This window comes from Chroicocephalus ridibundus, chromosome 19 (genome assembly GCF_963924245.1).
Source record: "Chroicocephalus ridibundus chromosome 19, bChrRid1.1, whole genome shotgun sequence".
Classification (NCBI taxonomy): Eukaryota; Metazoa; Chordata; class Aves; order Charadriiformes; family Laridae; genus Chroicocephalus; species Chroicocephalus ridibundus.
This window is the reverse complement of record NC_086302.1, coordinates 3551225-3575835: the sequence shown is the minus strand read 5'-3', so window position 1 is coordinate 3575835 and position 24611 is coordinate 3551225. Positions and strand designations below refer to the sequence as shown.

General features: G+C 55.2%; 2 protein-coding genes and 1 long non-coding RNA gene across 8 annotated transcripts in view; all 3 read left to right on the top strand.

The window, feature by feature from the left end:
* The window catches only part of FHL3 (four and a half LIM domains 3), a 28907-nt gene extending 26167 nt beyond the window's left edge, over window positions 1–2740 (top strand). For all 6 annotated transcript variants that reach the window (XM_063355696.1, XM_063355694.1, XM_063355695.1 and 3 more), the window contains one exon: window positions 857–2740. In XM_063355696.1, the coding sequence (XP_063211766.1) occupies window positions 857–1008 (152 nt within the window). In that variant the 3' untranslated portion in view covers window positions 1009–2740. The remainder of the gene's footprint in view (window positions 1–856) is intronic.
* Window positions 2741–7922: 5182 nt separating this feature from the next.
* Window positions 7923–16997, top strand: SF3A3 (splicing factor 3a subunit 3). The gene is made up of 17 exons (XM_063356034.1): window positions 7923–8104; window positions 8192–8239; window positions 8404–8456; window positions 8974–9079; window positions 9565–9637; window positions 10491–10582; window positions 11015–11097; window positions 11465–11603; window positions 11919–11987; window positions 12341–12408; window positions 12761–12868; window positions 13192–13261; window positions 13824–13988; window positions 14101–14211; window positions 14668–14758; window positions 15691–15746; window positions 16342–16997. Exons 1-17 carry the CDS (start codon window positions 8009–8011, stop codon window positions 16417–16419), a joined length of 1506 nt encoding a protein of 501 aa, XP_063212104.1. The 5' UTR covers window positions 7923–8008; the 3' UTR covers window positions 16420–16997.
* Window positions 16998–17334: 337 nt separating this feature from the next.
* Window positions 17335–19820, top strand: LOC134525236 (uncharacterized). The gene is made up of 3 exons (XR_010073733.1): window positions 17335–17378; window positions 19313–19377; window positions 19761–19820. It is a non-coding gene; the product is annotated as an uncharacterized LOC134525236 (long non-coding RNA).
* The last annotated feature ends 4791 nt before the right edge of the window (window positions 19821–24611 follow it).

The following is a 24611-nucleotide window of genomic DNA, read 5'->3' as shown; positions in this document are numbered from 1 at the left end:
AAGGCTCCCAAAGTGACCCCTCACAGTGTGGTCTTGTGTCTCAAGCTTGCCTTGTTGGAGGCTAGTTGCCACGTCCTGTGTAAAGATTGCTCTCAGAGAAAGCCAGAGACTTCCAGCCGTAGCTGGAGCAGCAACTGCTGCAGGGAGTCTGGACCTGCAGTACCCTCCTAAGACAGGGGAAGCGAGGGTCCTCTTCTGCAGAAACCCCTGAGAGGGTCTGGCCTCCTTCCTGTCCTCCCCCTCTTGACCTTTCCCTTTGCAACTCCCGTCTCTTGCAAAGCCGTGAATCAGCTGGTGACTCAGAGGATGACTCCAGCTGAGGACAGGGCAGCTCCTGGGCACCCCGCTTCCCGTCTGGTCCTTATCAGTTTGTCGCAGTCCTGGGGAGAAGGGGGTCACAGCCCACAAGTCCGAGCGCTGCGGGCAGAGGAAGGAAGCTGCCTGCGGAGCCTCTGCAGGAGCCTGGGACAGGGCTGGTGGCAGGAGGGCTCTTCCCAGGACTTCCCTCGCGCTGTCCTTGGAAGGAGCTGCTCCAGGCAGTGCTGCCAGGAGCTCCCCTCAGCCCCGTCCCTTGCTGTGACAGCTCTGCTGTCCGCTCCTCTGGGGGGAGAAAATGGTGATTCTGGCCTGAGGATCTCAACCCTGCAAAATCTGGTGTGAAATCGTTTTGGTTCTCTCATCCCCCAGGAGTAAAGATCCACGTTTCAGATGTATTCAATACGGGGAGGTGTTTGGGTGCCCCAGTGCAGCGAATGAGGATCTGACTCAGAGATGAACAGTCCAAGCCTCGGTCTGTGCGGGAAGCTCGTCCCGGTTTCTCCAGGGGTTCTAACACTGCGCTCTGTCCCTCCCGTAGGCTTTGGCGGTGGTAAATACGTCTCCTTTGAGGACCGTCACTGGCACCATAATTGCTTTAACTGCGCCCGCTGCAACACCTCGCTGGTCGGGAAAGGCTTCATCCCTGACAACGATGAGATCCTGTGCCGCGACTGCAGCAGCGACCTATGAGCCTCCAAGGACACCGTGGGGCAGGGGCTTTCTCTATTCTTCAGGGTCTTTGTGCCAGATACCCCAACAACATGTCAGGGGCAGGGCACAAGGCACAGGAGATGGGGGCTGACCCCGAACCACGGTGTGTTCAGGGGGTTCCTGTGCCCCTCTCTGAAGGCTAGAGTACGCTGTGCTATGGCTCTGTGCAGAGTCAAAGCTAAATAAAGTTGAGAAAGGAGCTTCAAGACCCCCCCATTATTTACTCTTTCCTTTTGCTTCCTGTCTGACCAGGCATGAGCTGAGCCCAGGGCCCTGGCAAAGGGCAGCAGCGGCAGCTTCAGCGATGGGCTGCTGGATCTGCGTGCTGGCAGCATGTATTCGCTCCCCCTGGCACAGTGCTGACTTTTCTCTTTCCCCCCTGTTGCTTCCCTTGCTCTGTGTGACATAAGGCAGCAGCTCCTGTCCGTGCAGCTTGGCCGTGCTGGCCTGCGCTGTGGGTGGCTTTGCAGCACAGCCTTTCTGTACGCGTGGCTGGCGACCCGGGCATGGAGGGTGCTCTCTGCCCAGCTTGGGACGTTTTGGGGACACCAAGCTGGAGTGTGGCCAGGAGAAGAGCGTGTGTGCTGCCAGATGGGATCAGCCTCCGGAGTTCTGTAGCCACCTCACCGTTTGTGGGCCAGAGTCTTTTGCTCTGCCCATCTGCATGGAGGTGCTGTCGCTCAGGTGTGGATGAGGAGCTCAAATCACTTGCAGGTACGGGGTGTTCTGCCCCCACCACCTCCCTGCCCTGTTCCCCGCCATCCGTGCCATGATCTGCCGTGTCTGAGCTGGAGGGTATTGACCCGCTGCTGGTCCCCCCCTGAGACGCGCCTGGCTGAGCCCTGGAGAAGGGCGTGCTGACGGCTGAGAGCACCCAGGGCTTTATTCCTGCTCCATCCCTCTCATGGGGATCCATGGGATGGGGATTGCCTCGCTGAGCCCAGCCGCCAGCAGCGCAGGTGACACCGCAGACCCATTAATGCGGGGAGGGGACCTTCCCGCAGGCTGTGGCTGCTGGGAGCACTGGAGGGGGGGGCGTCCACAGGAGCACGGGGCTTGGGGCGTCCACAACCTGCTCCTGCCAGGGCTGAGCATCCCCCTGCCCCGGCGGCAGCTCCCGCAGCCACACTCATCCCTCGCTGTGTCCCAAACGAGAAGCAAAGGTGGCACCTGGGCTGCCCTGAGGAGGGGCTTTGCATCTCCCAAGTCCCTGCATTGGCCCTAACTGTGCCAAATAGGACATCGTGAGCCATCCCAGGCTCAGGCAAGGGCTGGCGCCATGGGACGCTCGGTGGCTGCCTTGTCCCTACATCCCTCCTGCTTCTGTCTTGCTGGGGCACCGATGCTGACCCTGCTTCCCTGCTTAGACAGCCATGTGCTTTTCTGAAAGCATCTTCTCGTGGGTTATTTTTTTCTTCCTTTTGTACTCTTTTGTCATGAATATCTCATTTTGTAACCAACTGCAGGATGAAGGGGCTAGCCCCCCCCCCCCCCCCAGGCTTCACTTAGGAACAGAAAATGTTATGCATGTTGAAGTGTTATTAACTCTGTATGCAGATCCTTGTTGAATCCTCGTTTGAAAGCTTTGATGCAGGCAAATCAGAGTTTGTGTGTTTGCTATTCTGAGGAGCTTGGAGCAGTCTCTAGAAGGAAGTGTCCTAAACCTCCTGTGTATTTCCTACGGCTTTATATAATAAACCGTTTTAGTGACGCTCGCTCTCATGTGTTTCTCGAACAGCAGGTGCAGGGCAGAGCGCTGTCTGAAGCGGTGCTGTGGCTCCTGTGCTCAGCCCTGTCCTCGTCCCTCACCCTGTCCTGCGGACGGGCGATCCCCCAGTGCTCGTGCCTCCCCAAACCACACGCCCGGCATCAGCTGTGCCAGTCCCGAGGGTTATGGCTGAGGAACAGCAGCTCCTTCTCCCTGCTGTGGGGCTGCGGCGAGTTCCTGGTGCCGGGGCTGCCTGTCCGTGCCTGCTGTCTGTCCGGGCAGGCTGCTCCGCAGGACGGGCCTGAGCAGGACTTGGATGATGTCGGGCACGATGACTCGGCCGGTGCCGGGCGCGATGCCCCGGGGCTGGCTGTCGGGGTTGGGCTCGGCAGACGCCGGGATGCTGCACGGCTGCAGGAGCTGGTCTGGATCGCTGCGGTACCGAGTCGTATCGTTGTATCCCACCGTGCAGATGCTTCCTTTTCCCCCCCCGCGGCGCGTGCTCTCTGCTCCGCACACGTAGGCTCTCCGGAGGATGTTTGGTGGGGAAGTTGCTGTCGTCTCCAGCCGGGGTGACAGTGGTCTCCCTCCTCCTGGCAGCCTTCCCCGAAGTGGTGCATGCTCACTACTCACTTTTTATCAGCTGGGGAGCCATTTATTCCCCTAACATCTGAAACTGTTTTCCACAGATTCCTTTACATTTACTAACAGCTGCCACGGCTTCCTCTGGCTCCGGCACTGTGCTGCCTTCCCCTGCGGGCGCTGCTCCGGCAGCGGCACCGGCACAGCCCCGGCGGGACCATGGCTCTGTGCGAGGCACCCCTGGCTCCTTCAAAGGCTCCTGCTCTGGCAGCTAACGGGGCTTTTAAAGTCAGGTTTTTGTTGCTGTTGCTGCCCTGTGACCTGCGCCGGGCTCTGGTTTTGCTGCCGCTCGGCCTCAAGGGCAGGCGAGGAGCTCCAGCCCAGGAGGTTCCCAGCCGAGCCTGTCCTCCAGCTGGAGCACCACAACCCCTTGTTTCTGCATCGCTGTTTCCAGGGATTAACCACAAAAGGTTTCTGTACAAAGGGCCCCCGGGCTCCTCTTTCACTCAGCCTCAAGAGCCTCACGTTTTTAGCCAAAAAAGGAAATGACCCAGCTGCATGGAGCACTGGAACATCTGGATTTTATCCCTGTCATGAATGGGTCATGGCTGTGCGTGGCCCAGAGCCTGATTTACGGGAGGGGGAGGGTGATGTCATGCACAAACATCCCCCGAGACTCCCAGAGCGCAGATCTAAAACACTCATGAAAATATTATTAAGCGCAGGCGAACCGCGACGGGGGGGAGGGTGTGGGGTGAGGTGGGAGCAGGGAAACGCGCTGGGAGCCCAGGGCGGCACTGGGGGTGCAGAAAGAGCCCCCGGCGTTAACCAAACGTGCCTGAGCTGCGCTTCCCAGCGCTGCCCGCCGGAGTCTCAGCCTGCTGGGAGCTCACTTGGACCAGGGGCTGCACTGATGGGCAGAGCCAGATCTGAGTCGCTGCCGGCCCTGACGAGGTGTCCCAAAAGGCCTCCCTGCACTGGGCCAGGGCGAGTGCTGGAGCAAGAGCAAGGGCCCTGCTGCAGGGGCTCAGCTGGGATGGGGATGGGAACAAGGACAGGGACGTGATGCTCCCTGGTGTGTGGAAGACCCTCATGTCATGGCCCAGGGCACCAGTGGTGGCGATGGCGGCTCGCTGCGGGCCGTGCAGCGGTGCCCGTGCTGGGCACGTGCCGGCCATCTGCTCCCTCCCCAGGAGACGGACATGGCTGCTCCTGGCTCCGGCTCACCGCGGCAGCGGTTTTGCTTCCCAGGGGTTTGTTCTCTTTCCAGCTGGGTTTTCCCCCGGGGGGAGCTGAGCCGCTGATGTACCAGAGACAGTCCGTGTGGCAGTGACATGTGCTGGTGTCCCAGAGCTGGCGGGAGCTGCACGGCCGGGAGTGAGCTTTACCTGCTCCTGCCTGCGGCTGGGCAGGAGGGAAGGGCTAATTCCAGCTCCCAGCTGCCTGCTGGCGTTTGCCGCTTTTCCAGTTGTGGCTGCACACAGGTTCAGACAGCGTGTCAGGTTACCGTGCCGGTAATGCCTTGTCTGAGCTCCCCAAACCGAGCAGGGACCTGCCTTGGCTGCTCTTGCATCCCTCCAGGTGACCGGTCAGGAGGCTGCGCCGGTGATGGGTGAAGCTGGAGGCTCAGGCTTGGCCCCACGGTGGTAAGGGGCAGGTCCCAGGGCTGGTGTTAAAGGGTGAATAGCTCTCCTTTGTCTCTAGTGCTGGGAGGTAGGGATGTGGGTTTAGCCAGGCTGAACCCTGTGGGCATCCTGTGAATACTCCCCCAGGTCTTTTTTGTTTTCCCTTTGTCTCCACCCTGCCAGGGTAGCGCCTGATGAAGGTCCCAGGGAGGTGGGGAAGGAGCAGTAGCTCAGCTCAGGTAGGTTTGCTCCCATCATCCCACCTTTCGTTCCAGGAAAACTGTGCCGTGTCCCTCCCTGGCCTGTCCCGCAGCCCTGGGCACGAAGGCGGCTGTTGCGGCACATGGCACTGAGGGGCTGCGGGGGCTGCGCTGCTGCCCGGGATGGACCAGCACCCCCCGGCACAACCTCCTCCCCCGGAGCAAACCTGCCCCGGGTGCACTGCCGTTCCTGGGGCGAGGAGGAGGGAAGCCACGCAGGGGCTGGTCTTGTCCCACCTCAACCCTCCCAATGCCAACAGCCCAAAATAAAGAGGCCATGTGGACATTGCTAGATTTCGACTCCTTCCCATTCCAGGGATGAAGTTTCATGCAACGGGAAATGGAAGAACACTAAGTTCAGAATCTTATCTCCATTTTTATTTTTAGACAGGCATTCATGAGGAAGAAATGACGTACTTTGGGGCAGCCTGTAGTGCAAGAGAGCAATTAAAGACAATGTTCTTACCTTTGGTATCACTCTCTCCTCAGTGAATCGGCTGTTCCTGGGGCAGGATCATGTTTGTCTGCCATAATTAAGCCAAATTTTTTTGTTGTTTTTGCTTTTGGCTTAAAGTAATTTATCGTGCATGGTAGAAAAATATGAATAATTTATTTGTGAGTTAAAATTTAATTATAGCTTTGCGTTTGGCAAAGTAGGGGCAAAGCACTGGCATGATCTCTCCTTGGCATTTAGGGTGGATCTGAAGAAGGCAATTAAAATCCAAGTGAAAGTGGAAGGTTGCAGCCACAGTTTCTGTGGGAGGACTTCCACCGGGATGGTGTCACTCAAGCGCAGTCATGTTATGAAAGCCTGTCACGCAGCGAACGTCTGCGCTCCCCAGGTACCAAGGGCACCAGCTCCGACCCGTGAGAGCAGAGCGAGGGCTGCGCACCAGATCCTACGCGTTGATTTCTTTCAGGTCTGTTCCAGTTCGGACTCTGATTCATGGCCCTGTGATGCTGCTGCAGCCTGTCAGCTGCCGGCCGCTGGCACCCCACCTGCCTGGCATGGGGAGGGCTTTCTCCCCGGCCACGGGGGCTCGTAGCCAGGTGGGGGCACAGCGCCGACTGTGGGGCCGGGGGCTCTGCCAGGGTGGCTGTGATGAGCTGAGGTGACAGGGACACCCGGCGCTGCCCTGCCTGGGCATTCCCTGCCTGCCCTGCGCTCAGCCCTCCCCTCGAGCCCAGCCGCAGGAGGAGATTTGACAAGCCGAGGGACATGGATGACAATTGCGTCTGGGCTAAGCGATCATGCCCGTGAGACCCCATCTCTCCAGTTTCCCGGGCCTCCAGAGTTTTCGCAGGAAGACAAGGTGGAGGCAGGCTTGCCAGCAGCACAGAGTCACCGCACGCCTCTGCCTTGGCTCTCGGCGCCCAGCGCTGTGTGGGCTAGACATCGGAGCTGCCCCCCAGCCCCGGGCAAGCCCCAGGGAGCCGTGCTCCTGAAAGGGCAGGCCAGCCGGCCGGGGAGCTGCCTGCAGGCTGCCTTCCCTTCCAGATGGGTCCTGGAACTTGCGGCACGGGTGTTTACTTAAGCAAGCTTGCAATAATTTTGATAAGGTTAATTAAAGCCATGACATTTTCTAAGTACTTCTTCCTGTTTTCTCTGTCCGCGCTGTGTATCCGGCAGCAATGGGGTGGTCAGCGCGTGGGTGCACAGCAAAGGGGGCTGCGGGCTGGGGTGCTGTCTGCACGCTCTGTGTCCGCACCGGGGGATGAGCGGGTTTTGGAGCGGTTGCCCATGGTCAGGACGTCAGCACGTGAGCTACCAGTCGCGTGCTGTGCCGAGTGTGCGGGAGATGCCAAGGCTGTGCAAAAGCGTGTGCAGTTGCGTTTTTGCACGCATAATACTAGGGAAGGCAGCCACGCTGGCAGTGTTTGAACGGGACTTTTGGGTACCTCTTTAGCTTTCCCCGGCTCCGTTCCACCTCTTCCACCTTCTGGCAGGGCCCAGCCTCCCCCCACCCCACGGGACCGCTCAGCCGCAGACCTGGGGGTGGCTTCATGAGAGCTGGGGATGGCTTCACGCTGTAAGGACTCCGGGGAGACCTTATAGCATCCCTCCAGTGCATGAAGGGGGCTCCAGGAAAGCTGGGGAGGGGCTGTTTGCAAGGGCCTGTAGCAACAGGACGAGGGGCAATGGTTTAAACTAGAGCAGGGCAGGTTCAGATCAGACATGAGGAAGAAGTTCTGTACACTGAGGGTGGTGAGACACTGGCCCAGGTTGCCCAGAGAGGGGGTGGAGGCCCCATCCCTGGAGACATTCAAGGCCAGGCTGGATGAGGCTCTGAGCAGCCTGATCTAGTTACAGATGTCCCTGCTGACTGCAGGGGGTTGGACGAGATGGCCTTTAGAGGGCCCTTCCGACCCAACACGTTCTATGATTCTGTGATTCACAACGGGCTCCTGTGCTTAACCCTGACCCCTCCGCTGCTGGAGAAAGGTCTCTGTGCCCCCAAGGCTGGGGTCGGGGCTGAGCCCAACCCCAAGGCAGCGACGGGGAGGGCGGCTGCTGCCCAACCGCCCCCGCGCCTCGCCGGAGGGGACCCGCCGGCCTGAACGGCTCCGGCCCGCAGGGGCACGGCCGGGCCGGGCCCGCCTCCCACCGGCGGCCCCGAGGCGACGGAGACCGCTCTGCCCCCGGCTCCGGGCCCGCCCCCGCCCCGCCGCGCTCCGCCCCCGGGCCGGAACCTCCGCGCAGGGCCGGAACCTCCGCGCCGGGCGCGGGGCCGGGTCGGAGCCTTCCTGCGGGGCGCAGGCGGGGCCGGAAGAACGGCGCGGCGGCGTCGGGTGGCGCGGGGGGGATGGAGACCATCCTGGAGCAGCAGCGGCGGTACCATGAGGAGCGGGAGCGGCTTATGGACGTGATGGTGAAGGAGATGCTCACCAAGAAGTCCACGGTGCGTGCGGGGCCGCGGGGGGGGGGAGGGGGGAAGGCGGCCGCGGCCGGGCCCGCGCTCACCTCCACCCCGCTCCTCTCCCCGCAGCTCCGCGACCAGATCAACTCGGACCACCGGACGCGGGCCATGCAGGACGTGAGTGCGCGGGGGCGGGCGGTGGGCCCGAGGTGGGCCCCGACGGCGGCCCCGGGGCCGCGCGGGACGGGCTAGGCCGCTGCCGGGGCGCCCGGGAGGGAGCGAGCCCCGTCCTCCCCGTGGTGACGGGCGCTACGGCGCCGGGGCCTGCTCTTGTTTTGCAGAGGTACATGGAAGTGAGCGGCAACCTGAGAGACTTGTACGACGACAAGGACGGGTAAGTGGACAGAGACCCGTCTGGTGTATGCCTCGGAACGCAGACACCCCATCCGTGCGTGCCCCGGAGTGCCCGCTGCTCCTGTGGGCATGGGAAGAACCGGGGGCTCCTGTAAGTCATTTGTAAACCCGTGAGGAGAGATGCTGGTATGTAAGACCAGGGGTCAGGCGTTGGAGACTCAACCTGCCAGAGCAGGACCCAGGTTGCACATTGGGTGTGTATGTGCTGGATATACCCATTTTGTTATTTTCTTGGTTTAAGTCATGGGGGGAGGCTCTGAGTTGCCTTGAAGGTTTATAAGGTGACACTGCAGCACATTCAGTAGGAGACGTGATCCGGACCCTCAAAGCGTAAGCCCGGCGGACTGTGGGGTCTGATGTAATGTTCCGAGGTCTGCAGTCAGCCTTGCTGGAGCTTCGTGACATCAAAATGCAGCACGAGACTTGGAAAAAGGTTGTCGCGGTGTCAATGTGTTTTCCTTTCCACTTGTAATCCGTCCTTTTTCATGAACTCATAGCTTACGGAAAGAAGAACTCAGTGCCATTTCAGGGCCAAATGAATTTGCAGAATTCTACAACAGACTGAAACAAATCAAGGAATTTCACCGGAAGCACCCGAATGAGGTAAGTAGTTATCTACTTCGTAAGAATAGGTGATTTCTGGTCTGTTGGACCTAATCCCTACAATAAACAGACTTTCTTTTTTCCAGTTTAATTCCCTTAATATACAAGTATTAAGTACATTAAAAAGTCACTTGAAGAAAGAAAATGTTCAAGGTTAGGCAGTGCTTCAGAGGCAGTGTGTACGCTCCTGTGAGAGCAGTGTGGACATCAGAAGATGCAGGATGCGTTCTCTAACTGTATTCTCTGCGTGCTGTGTGGTAGCTCAGGAACATTCTGCTGCTGAGCTGGTGTTTGGTCTTGCCCATCTTGTGCTGGCTAAAGTCAGACTTTTTCCTTTGTGCAAAAATAATGGTGAAGGAATGCTTTGGATGCCTTTTCAGTTAGCAGTTTAATTAATATAAAATCACAATAGATTGCAAACTATAAATCTGGGACATCAGCTGAAGTAATAAATTTTCCTCTAACTTCTCTGCCTGTTCTTGAAGATCTGTGTTCCGATGTCAGTGGAGTTTGAGGAACTGTTGAAGGCCAGAGACAACCCGAGTGAAGAAGCTCAAAGTAAGTTTGTGGTTTTTCTGAGGCCAGTTTAAGTGACAATATGGTGCTTGCATGAGAGTCATTATTTAATGAGATGTTTGGTCTGTTTTGCACATTTCAGAGTTCCACCTCCCTTTTACTAAATGACTTGAAAATTTCTTTTACCATTTAAATTTTTCTGAACTGCAGCCCCCGGGAATATTCCACAGTAGTGGTGCCCCTCTTGAGGAGTGTTCTTGTGTGCTTACACAGAGCAGCGGTCAGGTGTCTGATCAGCGGGTATCCCACTTCATAGAATCACAGAATGGTTTGGGTTGGAAGGGACCTTAAAAGATTATCCAGTTCCAACCCCCCCTGCCCTGGGCAGGGACACCTCCCACCAGCCCAGGTTGCTCCAAGCCCCGTCCAACCTGGCCTTGAACCCCTCCAGGGATGGGGCAGTCACAGCTTCTCTGGGCAGCCTGGGCCAGGGGCTCACCACCCTTATGGTCAAGAATTTCTTCCTAATCTAAATCTCCCCTCTTCCATTTTAAAGCCATTCCCCCTCGTCCCATGGCTCCCCTCCCTGATCCAGAGTTTCCAGCTTTCCTGGAGCCCCTTTAGGGACTGGAAGGGGCTGGAAGGTCTCCCCGGAGCCTTCTCTTCTCCAGGCTGAACCCCCCCAGCTCTCTCAGCCTGTCCCCACAGCAGAGGGGCTCCAGCCCTCCCAGCATCTTTGTGGCCTCCTCTGGGATGGAGAATGTTTACCACTTGCATTATAAACATCTTAAGCATAAATTAGTCCACGGTTACTCCTTTTCAAGTTCTAAAGCATATGCACAATAAGTAGGGAAGATTAAGCTCATACTAAAGCTCTTCATGATCTTTCCTATAGATCTGGTGGAGTTCACGGATGAGGAAGGGTATGGACGATACTTAGATCTGCATGATTGTTATCTCAAGTACATTAATCTAAAATCATCAGAGGTAAGTGGCTGCATGTGTTTGGGCAACTTCAGTGCTTAAAGCTGAGGGTTTTTTTCTTTGGTTCGTTCATGGTTATTTGTTGTTTGTTTTTTTTCTTACATAGATAAGTTTATTTCCAAATAGCTATTTCTAAGTCACTTTGTTGCACGTACAGCTTGACAGCATCTGGATTCTGAATGCTGTTTTGTGACTCTTCTGTTCTCTTCAGTTGATATCTCTCTGTTGTTAGTGTAAGGTTGGCTTTGTAAAAAGCCTCTGTTTTCTCCTGCCAAGTACTGCCAGGTGTCTAAGGCGATGTGGTAGCTCACAGAGGCCTCTGCAGTCCAGAATAATGGCATGAGCTAGTGCTTTTCTTCTGGTCTGGTAACTGGAAACTGGATGTTAAGTTGGCTCCGTGTGTCTAAAGACTGACTCGAACTTTTTCGTTCTTAGAAATTGGATTATATCACTTACTTATCAACATTTGACCAACTCTTCGATATTCCCAAGGAGAGGAAAAATGCTGAATATAAGAGGTGAGCCTTTTTGCCTACCTGCTGCTTTTATGACACTTGAGGAGAAGGACTTGCTTCTTAAGTGTACAGCTGCTAAGAATATAATTAACAGTCAAACTCAACTCATGTAAATTGGGTCACGGAGCTATAGTAAGTCAGCCGTGTGTCTGAGCCCTGGGATAACTTGCAGTGCAGCAAAAATGTGCTCTTGTGGAAGGACCTTACTTTATCCTTATGACTGCCGCATCTAGAAATTGCGTGTTGAAAACTCATAATCGTGATGACTTCCCTTTGGAGTACTAGAGGGTAATTGCTTTCCAAAGATGTGGTTAGATAAATACGTTAAAGGTTGATACTGAATTACCTGTTCTCCTGATTACTCTGCCAGGTACCTGGAAATGCTTCTGGAGTACCTACAGGATTACACAGATCGAGTGAAACCATTACTGGACCAGAATGAACTTTTTGGGAAAATTCAGACTGAGTTTGAGAAGAAGTGGGAAAACGGAACGTTCCCTGGCTGGCCGGTGAGCAGTCGTTAAGCCCCTGTGAATGCTTCTGTAGTTGCGATAGGTTTTCTCTGAATCATTTGTGTAAAGCCATCTCTGAGGTTAAGTCCAATAGCAAGGTGTGTAACTGTGTATCACAAAGGTGCAACTTAATATTAATTTGAATTTGAAAACCAATGTAACAGGTTTGAAGTGAATTTTGTCTCTTTTCTGTTGCTCAGTTTAGTGAGAGAATTTTTCTCTGTGAAAGGAACCGCTTTTCTTGAGGTCAGACTATTATATTGCATGAAGTGTTGTAGGATGTCACGCAGATCTTGTGGTTTTTCTTGGCAGAAAGAGACCAGCAGCGCACTCACTCATGCTGGAGCCCACCTGGATCTCTCAGCGTTTTCCTCTTGGGAGGTATGTTTCCAGTGCTCTGCACTTAGTGCTAAATTTTGGGCAGGTGGAAGCGTACTTATTTTGATTCTTCTCATAATTTTACTTGCTGTGCTTTCACCTCTGGCTCTGTACTGTCTGAATAAAACTTTGATTATGCTGATGACTTAATTTCACCCATTAGGGGGATGTAACTTGAAGGATCTGGTTAGATTTGTCACGTTCCTCATTTTTCAGCGAGGAGTGGTGCACCCTCGACAGTCCTTTATTGAATGCTGTTCGTTGTTTGGGGTTTTTTTCTTTTTTTAATGGACATACATCCATATTGTATTTGTTTAATAGCCTCTCTCTCACTGTGACTTACTTTAATTGAACAGGAATTGGCCTCCCTGGGACTGGACAGATTAAAATCGGCTTTACTGGCCTTGGGACTAAAATGCGGCGGGTAAGGTGCAGTCTTTTTATAGTTCCTTTTCAGTTGTTAAGGTCTTCCTTCTTTCATTCCCTTATGGGATACTGGTTTTGTCCTCTCTGTGGTACAAGCATTACTTGAATGATGTTTGAAATACAAAACATTTAGAACCAACCAGGGGATACTGCAATCTGCTGTTTTGAGAAGTGTCCTGTGCTGAAGTCTCTTGTATAGAAGAATTTGGCTTAAGGAACGAAGACAAAGATAATAGGAAATCTCATAATCTCTTAAAAGCTAAATTTAGAATTTTGTTGTGTGAATTCAAATAGTTTTCGGGAAATGTAAAACTATAGTTTGGCCTTGTCTACACCCTGCATCTCCACAGGACTCTGGAAGAGCGTGCTCAGAGACTTTTTAGCACTAAAGGCAAATCCCTAGAAGCGCTTGATCCTTCCTTGTTTGCTAAGAATCCAAAGACAAAAGGAAGCAAAAGGTGAGTTCCTAAAGGGCCTTCTCAGGTTGGTGGTGTTCTCTTCACTTGGACGAGAAGTATTCTATAGACATCACTCCCGTATAGTTGTGACAGAGAGATTCTTGGAGTCTTAGAAGCTGGTCATGTTGGACCGAATAATCCTGAACCAAATGGAAGATACCAGAGCTGAATGGTTTGTGTGCAGTTTAGTTTACGCGAGCAGCTTGGTACTTGTTTCTGTTTTCTTGCTGTATTCAAGTCAAATGTGTCTTTAGAAGTTCAGTGTACGTGTGACGTTTGCAGTTCTGGAATGGACTTCATAAAGTTTCTTTATCTATTTCCAGAGACACTGAAAGAAATAAAGATCTTGCATTCCTGGAAGCTCAGATTTATGAGTATGTAGAAGTTCTTGGGGTAAGGATTTTATTTTGTCTTTGAGCTTTTTATTTCAGAGCTGTCAAATAGCGACTGGAAGGTTATCCACATCTTTACCCAGTGCTTTCATAGACGGCATGCTCAGAAGAGTTAACTTTCGTGTCCAGAGTTGTAACGTTTTAAAGTGCATGTTGGCAGTTAGCTTTTTCTGTCAATAAGTAGAATAGGATGGATTACACTTATATTTCCATTAGTTATGCCGAAGTCACAGGGGATTGCCGACCTTTACTTGGTCTGCCTCGATGCTTGCCTTAAGTCCTTGCTTTAGTTTGAGGTTATTGCTTTTAGCAGGGTGGCTGTTGCTGTTAACTCGTCATCTTGGAAGTGCTACTTGTACTACAAGTTTTTCATTCTTTGGGGGTAGGAAAATATTATACTAAAAGCTTAAGTTGGGCTACATAAAATGAGTTCTCTGTTTCATACTGGTCTTCCGTTCCCGTCCTTCTGTACACTGAGGAAGTGTTTCACGCTGCCAGAGTTTGTCCTTATTTTGTTGCTGTCGCATTGTGTGGACAATTCCTTCTCTTTCCTCACGCTCTAGGAACAGAGGCACCTCACTCACGAGAACGTGCAGCGTAAGCAAGCACGGACAGGGGAAGAGAGGGAGGAGGAGGAGGAAGAGCAGATCAGTGAGAGTGAGAGTGAAGATGAAGAAAATGAAATCATTTATAATCCTAAAAATCTGCCTCTTGGTTGGGATGGCAAGGTAATGAGATTGTCAGGTCTGGAAAAGAGGGAGGTGTCACTGACTCCACGCTACTCTTCTGTTTGAACCTGCCTTGCCATTTGGCCTAATCGTTGTTTTCTTCACTTGCCAGCCGATCCCATACTGGTTGTATAAATTACATGGTTTAAACATCAACTACAATTGTGAGATTTGTGGGAACTACACCTACCGAGGGCCCAAAGCTTTTCAGCGTCACTTTGCAGTAAGTATTTTTTTGCTACAAAAGCATCAGTGCTATGTTCCGATAGTCTTTATAATAAGTGACTAGTAAATCACTGGAGCGCCTGAGTGGTGCTTCTTCCACTTCTAAAACATGGGCCTGGGCTGGTGCTGCAGGGCCATGCGATTGGAACTATAAATTATGTAGGGCATGCTAAGATCTCTTCTGCAGATTTTTGTACAGTCCCTTCTTGTTTGAACACTAATTCCAGGATCCACATCTGAGTGGTGCAGAGTGCCTGTTGACTGCCAGTGTATCGTTACTGTCTAAAATACAGAAAAAAAATCTTTTTCTAGAGGTTTTTAGGACCGGTGGATTTGTATGTTGGTAGCATTTGTTTCGCCCTGTCCAGATGTTAACGTATCTTTTTTAGTCTTTGGCATTGCGGATGAAGTGGCATTCCCTCTCAGACGCTGACCTCTTGCCTCTTCTCCCCAGGAGTGGCGACACGCTCACGGGATGAGATGCCTGGGCATTCCCAACACGGCGCATTTTGCCAACGTCACACAGATTGAGGATGCAGTCTCATGTAAGTCCTGATGGCAGAACAGGGAACGCATGCCATAAGAATGCTCATTTTAGCTCTTGCCGAAAATTTGCCTTACCCAATGACCAGAGACTAGTTGTAGGAAAGAGGGTAAAAAACATGGTGCCTGTGGGATGATCCTTCCTTGGACCATCCCTCCCAGCTCTGAAAAGGAGAGTGGCTTTTTTCCTTTGTTGGATAGCCGCAGGAGTAGGTGCTTGCTGGGATGCCAGGGAAGTGTTCATTTGTTGCCAGCTGTTTTGTCAGTGGTGGTTTGTGTGTGAAATCTCAGCAAAGCGCAATGGGTCACCATTTCGTTAGGCAGAGCGTGGCCGTATCATCCTATGTAGCTCTTAATTGATGTTTGCCAGCATCTTCGTGGGGAAGCCAGAAAAACCTTCCGAAATGGTAGAGCCTACGGGCCAATTTTGAAAGCCTACAGTCCTTAGGACTTACAGCGGTGATAATTGAATGTGGCTTATCTGTGCTGATGTTTTGAGGACGCTGCCTCACACAGAGGTTGTTTCTTGAATCTGCACCACTTCAGTAAACAGATACAGGTTATGGTTCCTGGAGGCAAATTAATTCTTGCCTAGAAGAAAACAAATAGGTAAAGCCTTGATTTCCCAAACAAGCTATTATTGCCTTTGGAGCTGTATCTCTGCAGTAGTGTTTCTGGACCTTTGTCTCTTGTGTTTTATCCTGAATGATCACTTTAAAGCCTTGTTTGCTTTAGTTCTCATGCCGTTCAGTAAATCATACGGGGGAATGATGTGTTTGTAATGGATATTAGATACATTCCTGGACTGCTGAAGTGACAGTGTTTTAAAAGAAAGAAAGAAGAGAAAAAAAAGCTCATGTCTGTATTTTGCTAGATTAAAAACTAGTATCTGAAGGGAAATGGCATCAGATCCTGTGTGACTTTGTATTTACAGTGTGGGCAAAGCTGAAACAGCAGAAGGCTTCAGAGAGATGGCAGCCCGATACAGAGGTGAGATGTTGCGGAGACATTTGGATGTCTCTGGTCCTGTGTACAGGGAACCCCCGTTTACGGTGCACGAACTGCCTGGTCCTGTCAAAAGAATTTCTAAGAGAGTGCCCTGCACGCTGGAGGGATGAGCAGGAACCTCCGCTGCTGGTTGCACAGCTCCTGTTAGTGGTGATGTATGACAAGCACTTCTTGTGCTGTATGGGAGGGTCATTCTGGTAGGACAGACTCAGCCCTTCGTCTAAGAATCTTTTAATTACAGTATCAATGTCATCCTTGTGAGAAGAAAAAGGAACTGCTGTGAGCAATGTGTTCGCTTATACTAGTACCCTTTCTTAAACTTCTATCTCAAACCATTTTTCAGCAGTATGCAGAGCGACTGGAAATAGAGCCTGTAGTACAGCTTGTAGTTACTGTGGCTCTGCCTGAGCTCTTCTCGTGGAGCCTGCTGGCGGACCCTCTGCACACCTTCACGTGGAGAGGTTCTGGGCAGGCTGGTCCTCTTCAGTAGGTGCTGCTGGAGCTAAAATTCAAATGCGGTAGTACAACCTGCGTCAGGCTGTGTCCAGGTGCCTCTAAACTGTTCATTCCATTCTAGGAGGAATATGAGGATTCCAGTGGGAACGTGGTGAATAAAAAAACCTATGAAGACTTGAAACGTCAAGGGCTGCTGTAGCTTTTCCCAAGTGAAGGATTTCACGTCTGAAAAGCAAGTGGAGATGTGTCGGCAGCTCTGACTCTTCTTCAGTTTCTGGATTTTCTATGTGCATGAGTATAGATTTCAAGAATACTTTACAGAATCACTTTCTAGTAAGCCCCTTGTGAAAAGCAGACTTGTGATGTTATTTTATATTAAAAAAAAAACAAAACCTTGAAAAATAAACTGGGTTTAATTTAGGAAGTGCTGAGAAACTTGTCTCCTTTTGTATGCTGGAAGGAAGAGTTTTAATTACGATCTTTTTAAAATGCTTTTTATGTAGTTTGAATTGTCAGAAACAATTGCTTCTCTCTTATTCCCATTCTGATGGAAATTTTTGTGATGAGGATTGACTGTAAAGCACGCGTGAACATTGCATGCTGACAACGAGTAACGCTCCTGTGCTGTATCTTGCTCTAAGAATATGGTTGTCTTTGGGCTCCTTTGCAAAACAAATTTATTTGGCTTGCGTTGCTGCTTTTACCTCAGCTCTGTCTCCCTGTGGAGGTTTGGCCGCCAGGATTTTTTCAGGGCGTTAATAATAGAGCTTGATTTGAGGTTGGGCTGTGTGGGCAGTTTGTGGTAATTTCTCCGGTGCTGTGGGAGCCCTCCCCCCTCCAGCCGCTCAGGTGGGGTTTCATTTGGTAGCGAGTTGGCTTGTGTGGCATCTCCAGCCTCAAAACCCCCTTTCTCTTGTTGCCGCGTAGGGCTGTTTGCATTTCCAGGTGCCGTGGAGCAGCAGGTAGCGAGCGCTTCCCTCGGGTGATGGTTTGCGCAGCCGGTGGTTGCTGGGGTGGGGCTGGTTGCTGGCACCGGGGCGCAGCCTGCGCGGCGGCACCACAGCTGCCGTCGGTGCTCGCACGGTGCTTGCAGGCGCTCGCTCCACCACCAGCAGCGGCTGCAGGCGTTCGCTGGGGCCTCGGGGAGCAGAGGGACAGGTGAGTCGATGCCGGGGGCTCTTTGCTGTTCTCTGGGATGAAGCCATGTCTGGTGGGCATCCGTTAGCCTGCCCCGGGGCTGGGCTGGGCCGTGCTGGAGGCGCACCCTGCTCAGTGAGGGTCTCCCAACCCGGCCTGGGTGGTGGCTGCCCTGGTTTGGAAGGTCAGAGACGCCAGCCTGCATTGTCTTCTCTTTCACTCTGAAGGAACAGGCTCAGTGGTCTCTACACAAGCTTCAGCCATTCCTGGCCCTCGAGGAATGCTAACTGGGCCTGGATCATAGGACAGGAGGGGAGTGTTATGGTTCTCCTTGGAGAACTTGGCTGTGGAGCCTGTTTGGTGTCACGTCTCCAGTGTTTCCTTAGCTAAACGGGTAAAGATTTTAAATGAATGCAGAGAGACTCCAGCAGTGAAGAGCCGGGTGTCATGGGAAGCACCAAAGCAGGTAGAATTTCCCAAACCATGGGGGCGAGCGGGTGGGCAAGGGACCCGGCGGGGAGAAGCTGCGCAGACACCTCTCTGTAGTCGGGACTCGACAGCAGCGTGGAGCCACACGCAAGGATGTAATTGAGAGATTTGCATCAGAAAACTTCTGTCCATTGAGCCTCGACACTCGGCAGAACCCTGTTCTCCTGGCTGTGGAGCAGCGGTGGCTCCGGTGCCCACCCTGGGGAGCCAGCTCATGTCATGGCAGACCTGCCTCCTGCCCCGTCTGTACTGCACTCCTGGACGTGCTGCCTGGTCTGGCTCGGCCGGGGCAGCCGCTCGAGCCCAGGGCCATGGTGGCCGGGCAGGGGGAGGTCCTGCGCGGGAGGGATGTGTGTGCCACCCTCCTGGGCCAGGGGCTGTGGTGTGGGCTGGGGGGGAAGAGGCAGAGGTGGACAGGTGGGAAGGGTGTGACTGTTAATTGTGAGTTAACCAGAAATCCTTGAGCGTTGGCAGCGCAAGGGCTCTTTACGATCCAGAGCACTTCTACCTCTCGCTAGGGAAAGCTGTCGGTGTTGCTGTTACGTTCCACGTGAGTTTTGTGTGCCAGAACTGACAGGGCTGTTTTGCTCTTTGCCGGGTCCTGAGGGCCTGTTGCATTGGTGTGTCTGGAAATTTTTCACACCGGACTTTTTCTTTATCCGTCCACAGCAAGAACTGCTATGGTGGGTTTCTCTCGCTGCTTTGAGGGCTGGTGGGCTGAGTGATGGCCTTGGCTCCTCCCGCGGCGGATGCTGCTGCCGGGGGAGTCACATCTTCATTTGCAACAGCATCAGCAAACTGCTGCCGTGGTCCAAGTGTCACCGTAACCACCCTTCCTCCGCGCTGCCGGAGAGTTGCCACACCAACGGGAGCACGTGGCTCCCCGGGGGCTCCTGCTCGCCAGCAGCCCTGCCCCGGGGCCCCGCCGTGGAGAGCCCCTCGGGAGGCAGCGGCTGTGGATGTCCCGGGGCTGAGCATGGCTCCAGCCCCCACCCCGCTCCAGATGTGGCTGGAGGGGCCCGGCTGTGGCTCCCTGAAGTCCAGGCAAGCGCGGTGATAAGGGTGGCGAATTATTCGGTTATTTATATGTTAGATGGCTTCTGGGTTGAGAGCCTGTTGAGATGACCTGGACGGCAGTTTTCAGACACTTATTTCTGCCTCAAAAGCATGTCCTGCCGCTACAGGGACCAAAAATGGAGTGCTGAACAACCTGGATTTCCCTGGTGGCCCCCTGTGTCTGGAATACAGGCTGTAGAATTTCCTAGAAGAAAGGTTTCTTCAAAAAAAACCAAACAAACCTCAACAGGAATACCTCTTTTATGTCACTTGTCGTGATGTTGTTTCTGCCACCTCCTCCCGAGCTGTGTGCTGGGCAGACTTGGGGAGCTCGTGCTGCTGTGACCGCGGCAGTGACACCGGGCTGTCCCCTCCTGCTGCCCGGCTCTGACCCTGCCTCTTCCCGCCAGGTCCCACTGAAGTTGCTGGTGGATGAAGATGGCAGGTCGCCGATGGCTCGTGTCCCCCGTTCAAGGTAACGGGGGCTCTGCTGCAGCATGCAGAGTGACGTCTGTCCCAGCGTGCCCCAGGCGTCCATCCCTGTCCTGGCTGCCAAAGGCTGTGCCAAAGGCTCCCTGGGACGAGGGGTGGCCACTAGTCACCTGGGGATCTGGGCAACTGGAGGGGTCTTTCTGCAGCAGGGCTGGCCCCCTGTGGCCAGCACGGGTCCCTGACCTCAGGTGTGTTTGTGGGGCTCCCCATGAGTTCCCCGAGGGGACCTGGCCACCGCCCGCTCCAGGGTCGCCAATGGGGCCTGGGTTTGGCGTTTGTTTCCCTGTGCTGCTGGGGAGGCTCTTTGGGCTGGGGGGAAAGCGGGCGGCAGACGCGGTGGTCTCAGTTGTCCCCGCTCCATTCCAGGCCTGCTGCTCTGCATCTTGGCTCTGCACCTCTGCGCCCAGGACCCTCTTGCCACAGCAGGTGAGCTCTCTGCCCCACGGGAGACCTGGGGCCGCTGTGGGGAGCAGGGCAAAGGCAGTGTGGTGCCAAGGGGACTTTGTCCCTGTCCCCTCCAGGCTGTATTCTGTAGGATGGAGCTGCACTGAGGAACCTTTTTTCAGGGTTTAGAGCCTAGAAAAGCCTGTTCCTCACATGCAGTGAGGCTGGAAGGGGGAGGGAGAAGCTATTGTACCGTCAGTCCGTAGCGCTGCTGCAGGAGCCTGTTGTCTGACCTGCTCGTCGGGCTGCCCAGTTGATGGCTGAAAATGCACTTTGTTTGGGCCACCCTGTCACCTACTGCCATCCACATCCCAAACACGATGTCACTGACGCTTCCTGCAGATGCCTTTGCACCCTGCAGAGGCTCAAGAGGGGATGCAGGGCTCGCGGAGCACGAGGTTGGTGTTTCCTTCACCAAGGAGGAACTTTGTGTCTTCCAGAGCATGCCGCGGCCGCCAGCGCCTCGGTGGCCCACCACGGCGTGACTGCTGCCCCCAGCGCCTCGGTGGCCCACCACGGCGTGACTGCTGCCCCCAGCGCCTCGGTGGCCCACCACGGCGTGACTGCTGCCCCCAGCGCCTCGGTGGCCCACCACGGCGTGACTGCTGCCCCCAGCGCCTCGGTGGCCCACCACGGCGTGACTGCTGCCCCCAGCGCCTCGGTGGCCCACCACGGCGTGACTGCTGCCCCCAGCGCCTCGGTGGCCCACCACGGCGTGACTGCTGCCCCCAGCGCCTCGGTGGCCCACCACGGCGTGACTGCTGCCCCCAGCGCCTCGGTGGCCCACCACGGCGTGACTGCTGCCCCCAGCGCCTCGGTGGCCCACCACGGCGTGACTGCTGCCCCCAGCGCCTCGGTGGCCCACCACGGCGTGACTGCTGCCCCCAGCGCCTCGGTGGCCCACCACGGCGTGACTGCTGCCCCCAGCGCCTCGGTGGCCCACCACGGCGTGACTGCTGCCCCCAGAGCCTCGGTGGCCCACCACGGCGTGACTGCTGCCCCCAGCACCTCGGTGGCCCGCCATGCCGCTGCCACCAACGCCTCAGTGGCCCAGCACGCCACAGCCGCCAACGCCTCAGTGGCCCACTACGGTGCGACTGCTGCCCCCAGTGCCTCAGTGGCCCACTACGCCACAGCCCCCAACGCCTCGGTGGCCTGCAATGCCTCGGTGGCCGCCAACTCCTCTGTGAATGCTACAGAAGAAACACCGGTAAGAAAAGTAAAGCTGCCGGCCAGGCTGTTACAGCCCCAGGGATGGGGTCTCTAACCCGACTGGTCCCTTGTGGGAGCCGGGCATCCCATGAGAGCATCTCCCGAGGAAGGAGGGGGCAGCTCGGGCAGGGGGTGGCTGTGCAGAGGCAGCCCCTCCAGGGCCGTGGCCGGGGACAGCGCGGGGGCGCCGTGTGAGGAGGCTTCGCTGCACGCTGACGCCCTGGTGTGTTCCCCCTGCAGCTCACCTGCCAGAGCTTTCAGTGCTCTGGGGAGAGGTGTTACCAGGACGAAGCCCACGCCAACGAAACGGTGACCTGCCATAACGAGACCCACTGTGAGGTACGGAGCTCGCTGAGACGGAGGCGCGGGGGAGCTGTGATAGGGAAAGCCTGTTTTCCCTTTCTTTATATCAGGAATCCACAGTACTCTCTTGTTTGTGTCAGTCTCCTGTTTCCCTTCTCCCTGTTGCAGTCTGTGGGTTATTTTTGCTCCTTCGCAATGGCCTCTCTTCCCACTCCTCGCATTTTTTTCCTTTGGCTCTGCTGTTGCAGCTTTATCGTTTCTCCAGCACGAACTACACAGCCAGGTGCAGCAGCGCCTGCGGCGCAGAGATGTGCAGGACCAACGGCAGCGTGAGCAGGCAGCAGTGTGCCCTGGACTGCTGCGACTCCCGCCTCTGCCTGCAGCTCAACGCCAGCTCCTACGGTACCTGCCCACGGGGTCCCCGGGGGGGTGTCCGGGACTCCAAGGTTAACGCTGCCGCACAGGAGGGAGGTGGGTGGGCACAACCCCGTCTCAGAGGACTGGCCGTGGATGCGTCGCCATATCTCCCCCGCCTGGGGTTTGCTGCCCTTCAGAGCTGGGGCGAGGGGAAGCGTGAGCCGTGATGGTGAACCTGTGCCGTGCGCGGCTGCGGAGGGCTGTGTGCTGGGCGCAGCCTCACGGGGCTCCTCCTGTGTCCGCAGGTGACCTGCCACCCACCACTGCGCCGCCTGCGACCACCACCACCACTCCCCGACCGCCCCCTCGAAACGTAGGTACCGTCCGGGCAGCGGCCACGGGCTCTGCAGGGGCGGCCGCGCTCCCACCGGAGCGGGGCACAGGGAGGGTCCCTCCTGCCCCTGCGTTACAGGGTCAAAAGCCTCTGGGAGGGGAAAAAATCCTTAACAAGCTTTGAAAGGAAAGAGTCCATAATAAGCTCTGTCAAAAAGGATTTTTCCAAGCCCAGCACTTACGCTGGTCCTGGCAGGGAGGGTGCGGGACGGACGGGGCACTGCAGCCTTTCTCCCGAGCCTGCGTGGAGGGGAAGGTGCTTTGCCTTTGCAGGGCCCTGTTAAGAGGAAGGAAAAGGGGGTTTGAAACAGGTTTGCAACGCTGCTGTTTCACTGAAGTTTCCTGCAGTTTCAGACGGGGCACTCTCGGTCTTTTATCTCTCTGTGTCTGCAACGCCCGAGACAGCGCTGGCCAAATACCAAGGCCAGAGGGATTTAGAAAGGAGCCCCCAGGAAAGAAGGGCTGCCTGAAGTTCCGTTCTTGTCCTGGGAGTCCCGCTCTCCGGACCGATGAATATCCAGTGTCTCCTCTGGCCCTCTCTTGTAGGGGAAAGTGTGTGCCGCGTTCTCCTGTCACGGGGATGGATGTTTCAAAGGCAAGAAGACTGTTGCTAGATGCATCGTTGGGCATGACTTCTGTGAGGTATGGCGGGACGGCCCGTGAGCTGGGATGTGCCCAGCAGCCTGGGTGCCTCCCTGTAATGTCAATACCAAAGGCTTGGCAGGACCCCCAGGCTAACGTCTCTCTCTCTCTTTCTTCTAGATGAAGAAGACGGGCTTGAATTACATGGCGGGGTGCAGCAGAGCCTGCAAGGCTGCCAAACCAGTCTGTGCCGGCGGGATGAAGGCTGCCTGTTACCAGGAGTGCTGCCCGGCTACCCTGAAAGCGAGCTGTCTGAAACTGGATGGCAAAGTTCACGTCAATAGCGCTGGGCAGGTGACTCTGTCCCAGCTGTTGAAGCTCATGGTGAGCGGGGTGGTCCTGCTCCTGAATCGCAGGGTCTCGGCTTCCCTCTGGGGGTAAGCAGCAGTCTGGGTGCTCTGCAGCCTGGCCTCCCACAGCGGAGCTCCCCGGCGCTCTTTAGGCTCCCTGTCTCCCTCTGACTTCAGCCAAGGCTGCTATCGGACGCCCTCTGTTACCTCCCTGTCCCAGAAACAAGGTGGCCCAGTGGCAGGTGGCTGTTTCTCCCCTGTGCAGGCGCCCACGAGGCGGCCCCAGGCCTCCGAGCGAAACGCGGTGACCGTGGCTGCAGGATGCTGACGGGCTCCGGGCTCTGTCGGTGTTGTCCTGTGGCACCGCCTTCCTGCGCACTCTGCTTCCAGAAGAGGCCGCGGGCGTCTGCTGGGGCGGACACCTGCCCGGGGATGGCTCCTGCCATTTCTGAGCTGCTCTGGGGATGGCGGGTCCCAACCACGGGTGGACATGGGGCTCCGGCTTCATACCTCCGGCTGGTGAGAGCGGTGACGCTGGTTCCCTGCCCCAGCTCCTGCAGAGCAGGGGGGATCTGAGCAGCAGCCCCGCGGGATGCTCCCCTTGCCTGGGATGCTCCCCTTGCCTGGGATGCTCCCCTTGCCTGGGATGCTCCCCTTGCCTGGGATGCTCCCCTTGCCTGGGACGCTCCCCTTGCCTGGGACGCTCCCCTTGCCTGGGACGCTCCCCTTCCCTGGGATGCTCCCCTTGCCTGGGATGCTCCCCTCTTTCCCCCTGCTTCCCAATCCCAGTGCAAGTCTCTTCTGGGTTACAGCTGGAGAGGATGAATTTCTGGTGCCCCCGTGCCTCGCTCGTGACTCATGAGCTTTGTACCTAAGCCAATATCGTGTGCCAGGGACACCAAAGCATGTGGCTAAATCCACTCTCAATCCTGCACCTTCCCGGGACTGGTGAGTCCTGGCTCCTGTTTCAGTGAATTTTAAATACTTGTAATTAAGACTCCCCCAGTGTATCCAGAGGAAAAGCACTTAATCTACGCACTAAGGAAGCGACAAAGATGTATTCTTCCCCGGCCCTGCCAAAAAACCCGTAGGCCTGTGAGACTTGCAAGCTAATTATGGTTTCCGAGCACTGTGCTGCCTGCCTGCCCCTGTGCTGCTGGGACCAGTGACCTCAGGAGAAGGAACAAGAGGGTGTTAAGCCTGCTTAAAAACCGGAAAATTCAGCCTTGGCTGAAGGCACAGGGTCTGCTCTAGTTAATAATCTGCTTTCTGGGCCCCCTCTTACTTGTTAGTTTAAAACTGCTCTGCGCTGGGAAATATCTCTTGTATGGGTGGGTAAAATTAGTAACTCTCCGATTCTTAGGCAGGAAAATGGGATTACTCTGCAAGCATCTTGTGTTTTAGACGATCCTGTATTGCATCTGTGATTCTCTGCTGCTAAAGGCAGAGCAGAGTCGTGAGCATTTGCCTTTAACGTGAACCACCGCCGGCCTGTTATTGCATCACATGGAGCTGGTGCGTGGCTTTTCGGGCGCGGGTGTCAACGCGCTGCCCGTTGTGCAAACACACACTCTGC

What these genes read in the sequence shown, in the direction of transcription:
- SF3A3 (XM_063356034.1), top strand. Translation starts at nt 8,009, where the DNA reads ATGGAGACCATCCTGGAGCAGCAGCGGCGGTACCATGAGGAGCGGGAG. An exon ending in TGCTCACCAAGAAGTCCACG is followed by an intron (nt 8,105 to 8,191) that starts GTGCGTGCGGGG and finishes CTCTCCCCGCAG; the next exon opens with CTCCGCGACCAGATCAACTC. An exon ending in GGACGCGGGCCATGCAGGAC is followed by an intron (nt 8,240 to 8,403) that starts GTGAGTGCGCGG and finishes CTTGTTTTGCAG; the next exon opens with AGGTACATGGAAGTGAGCGG.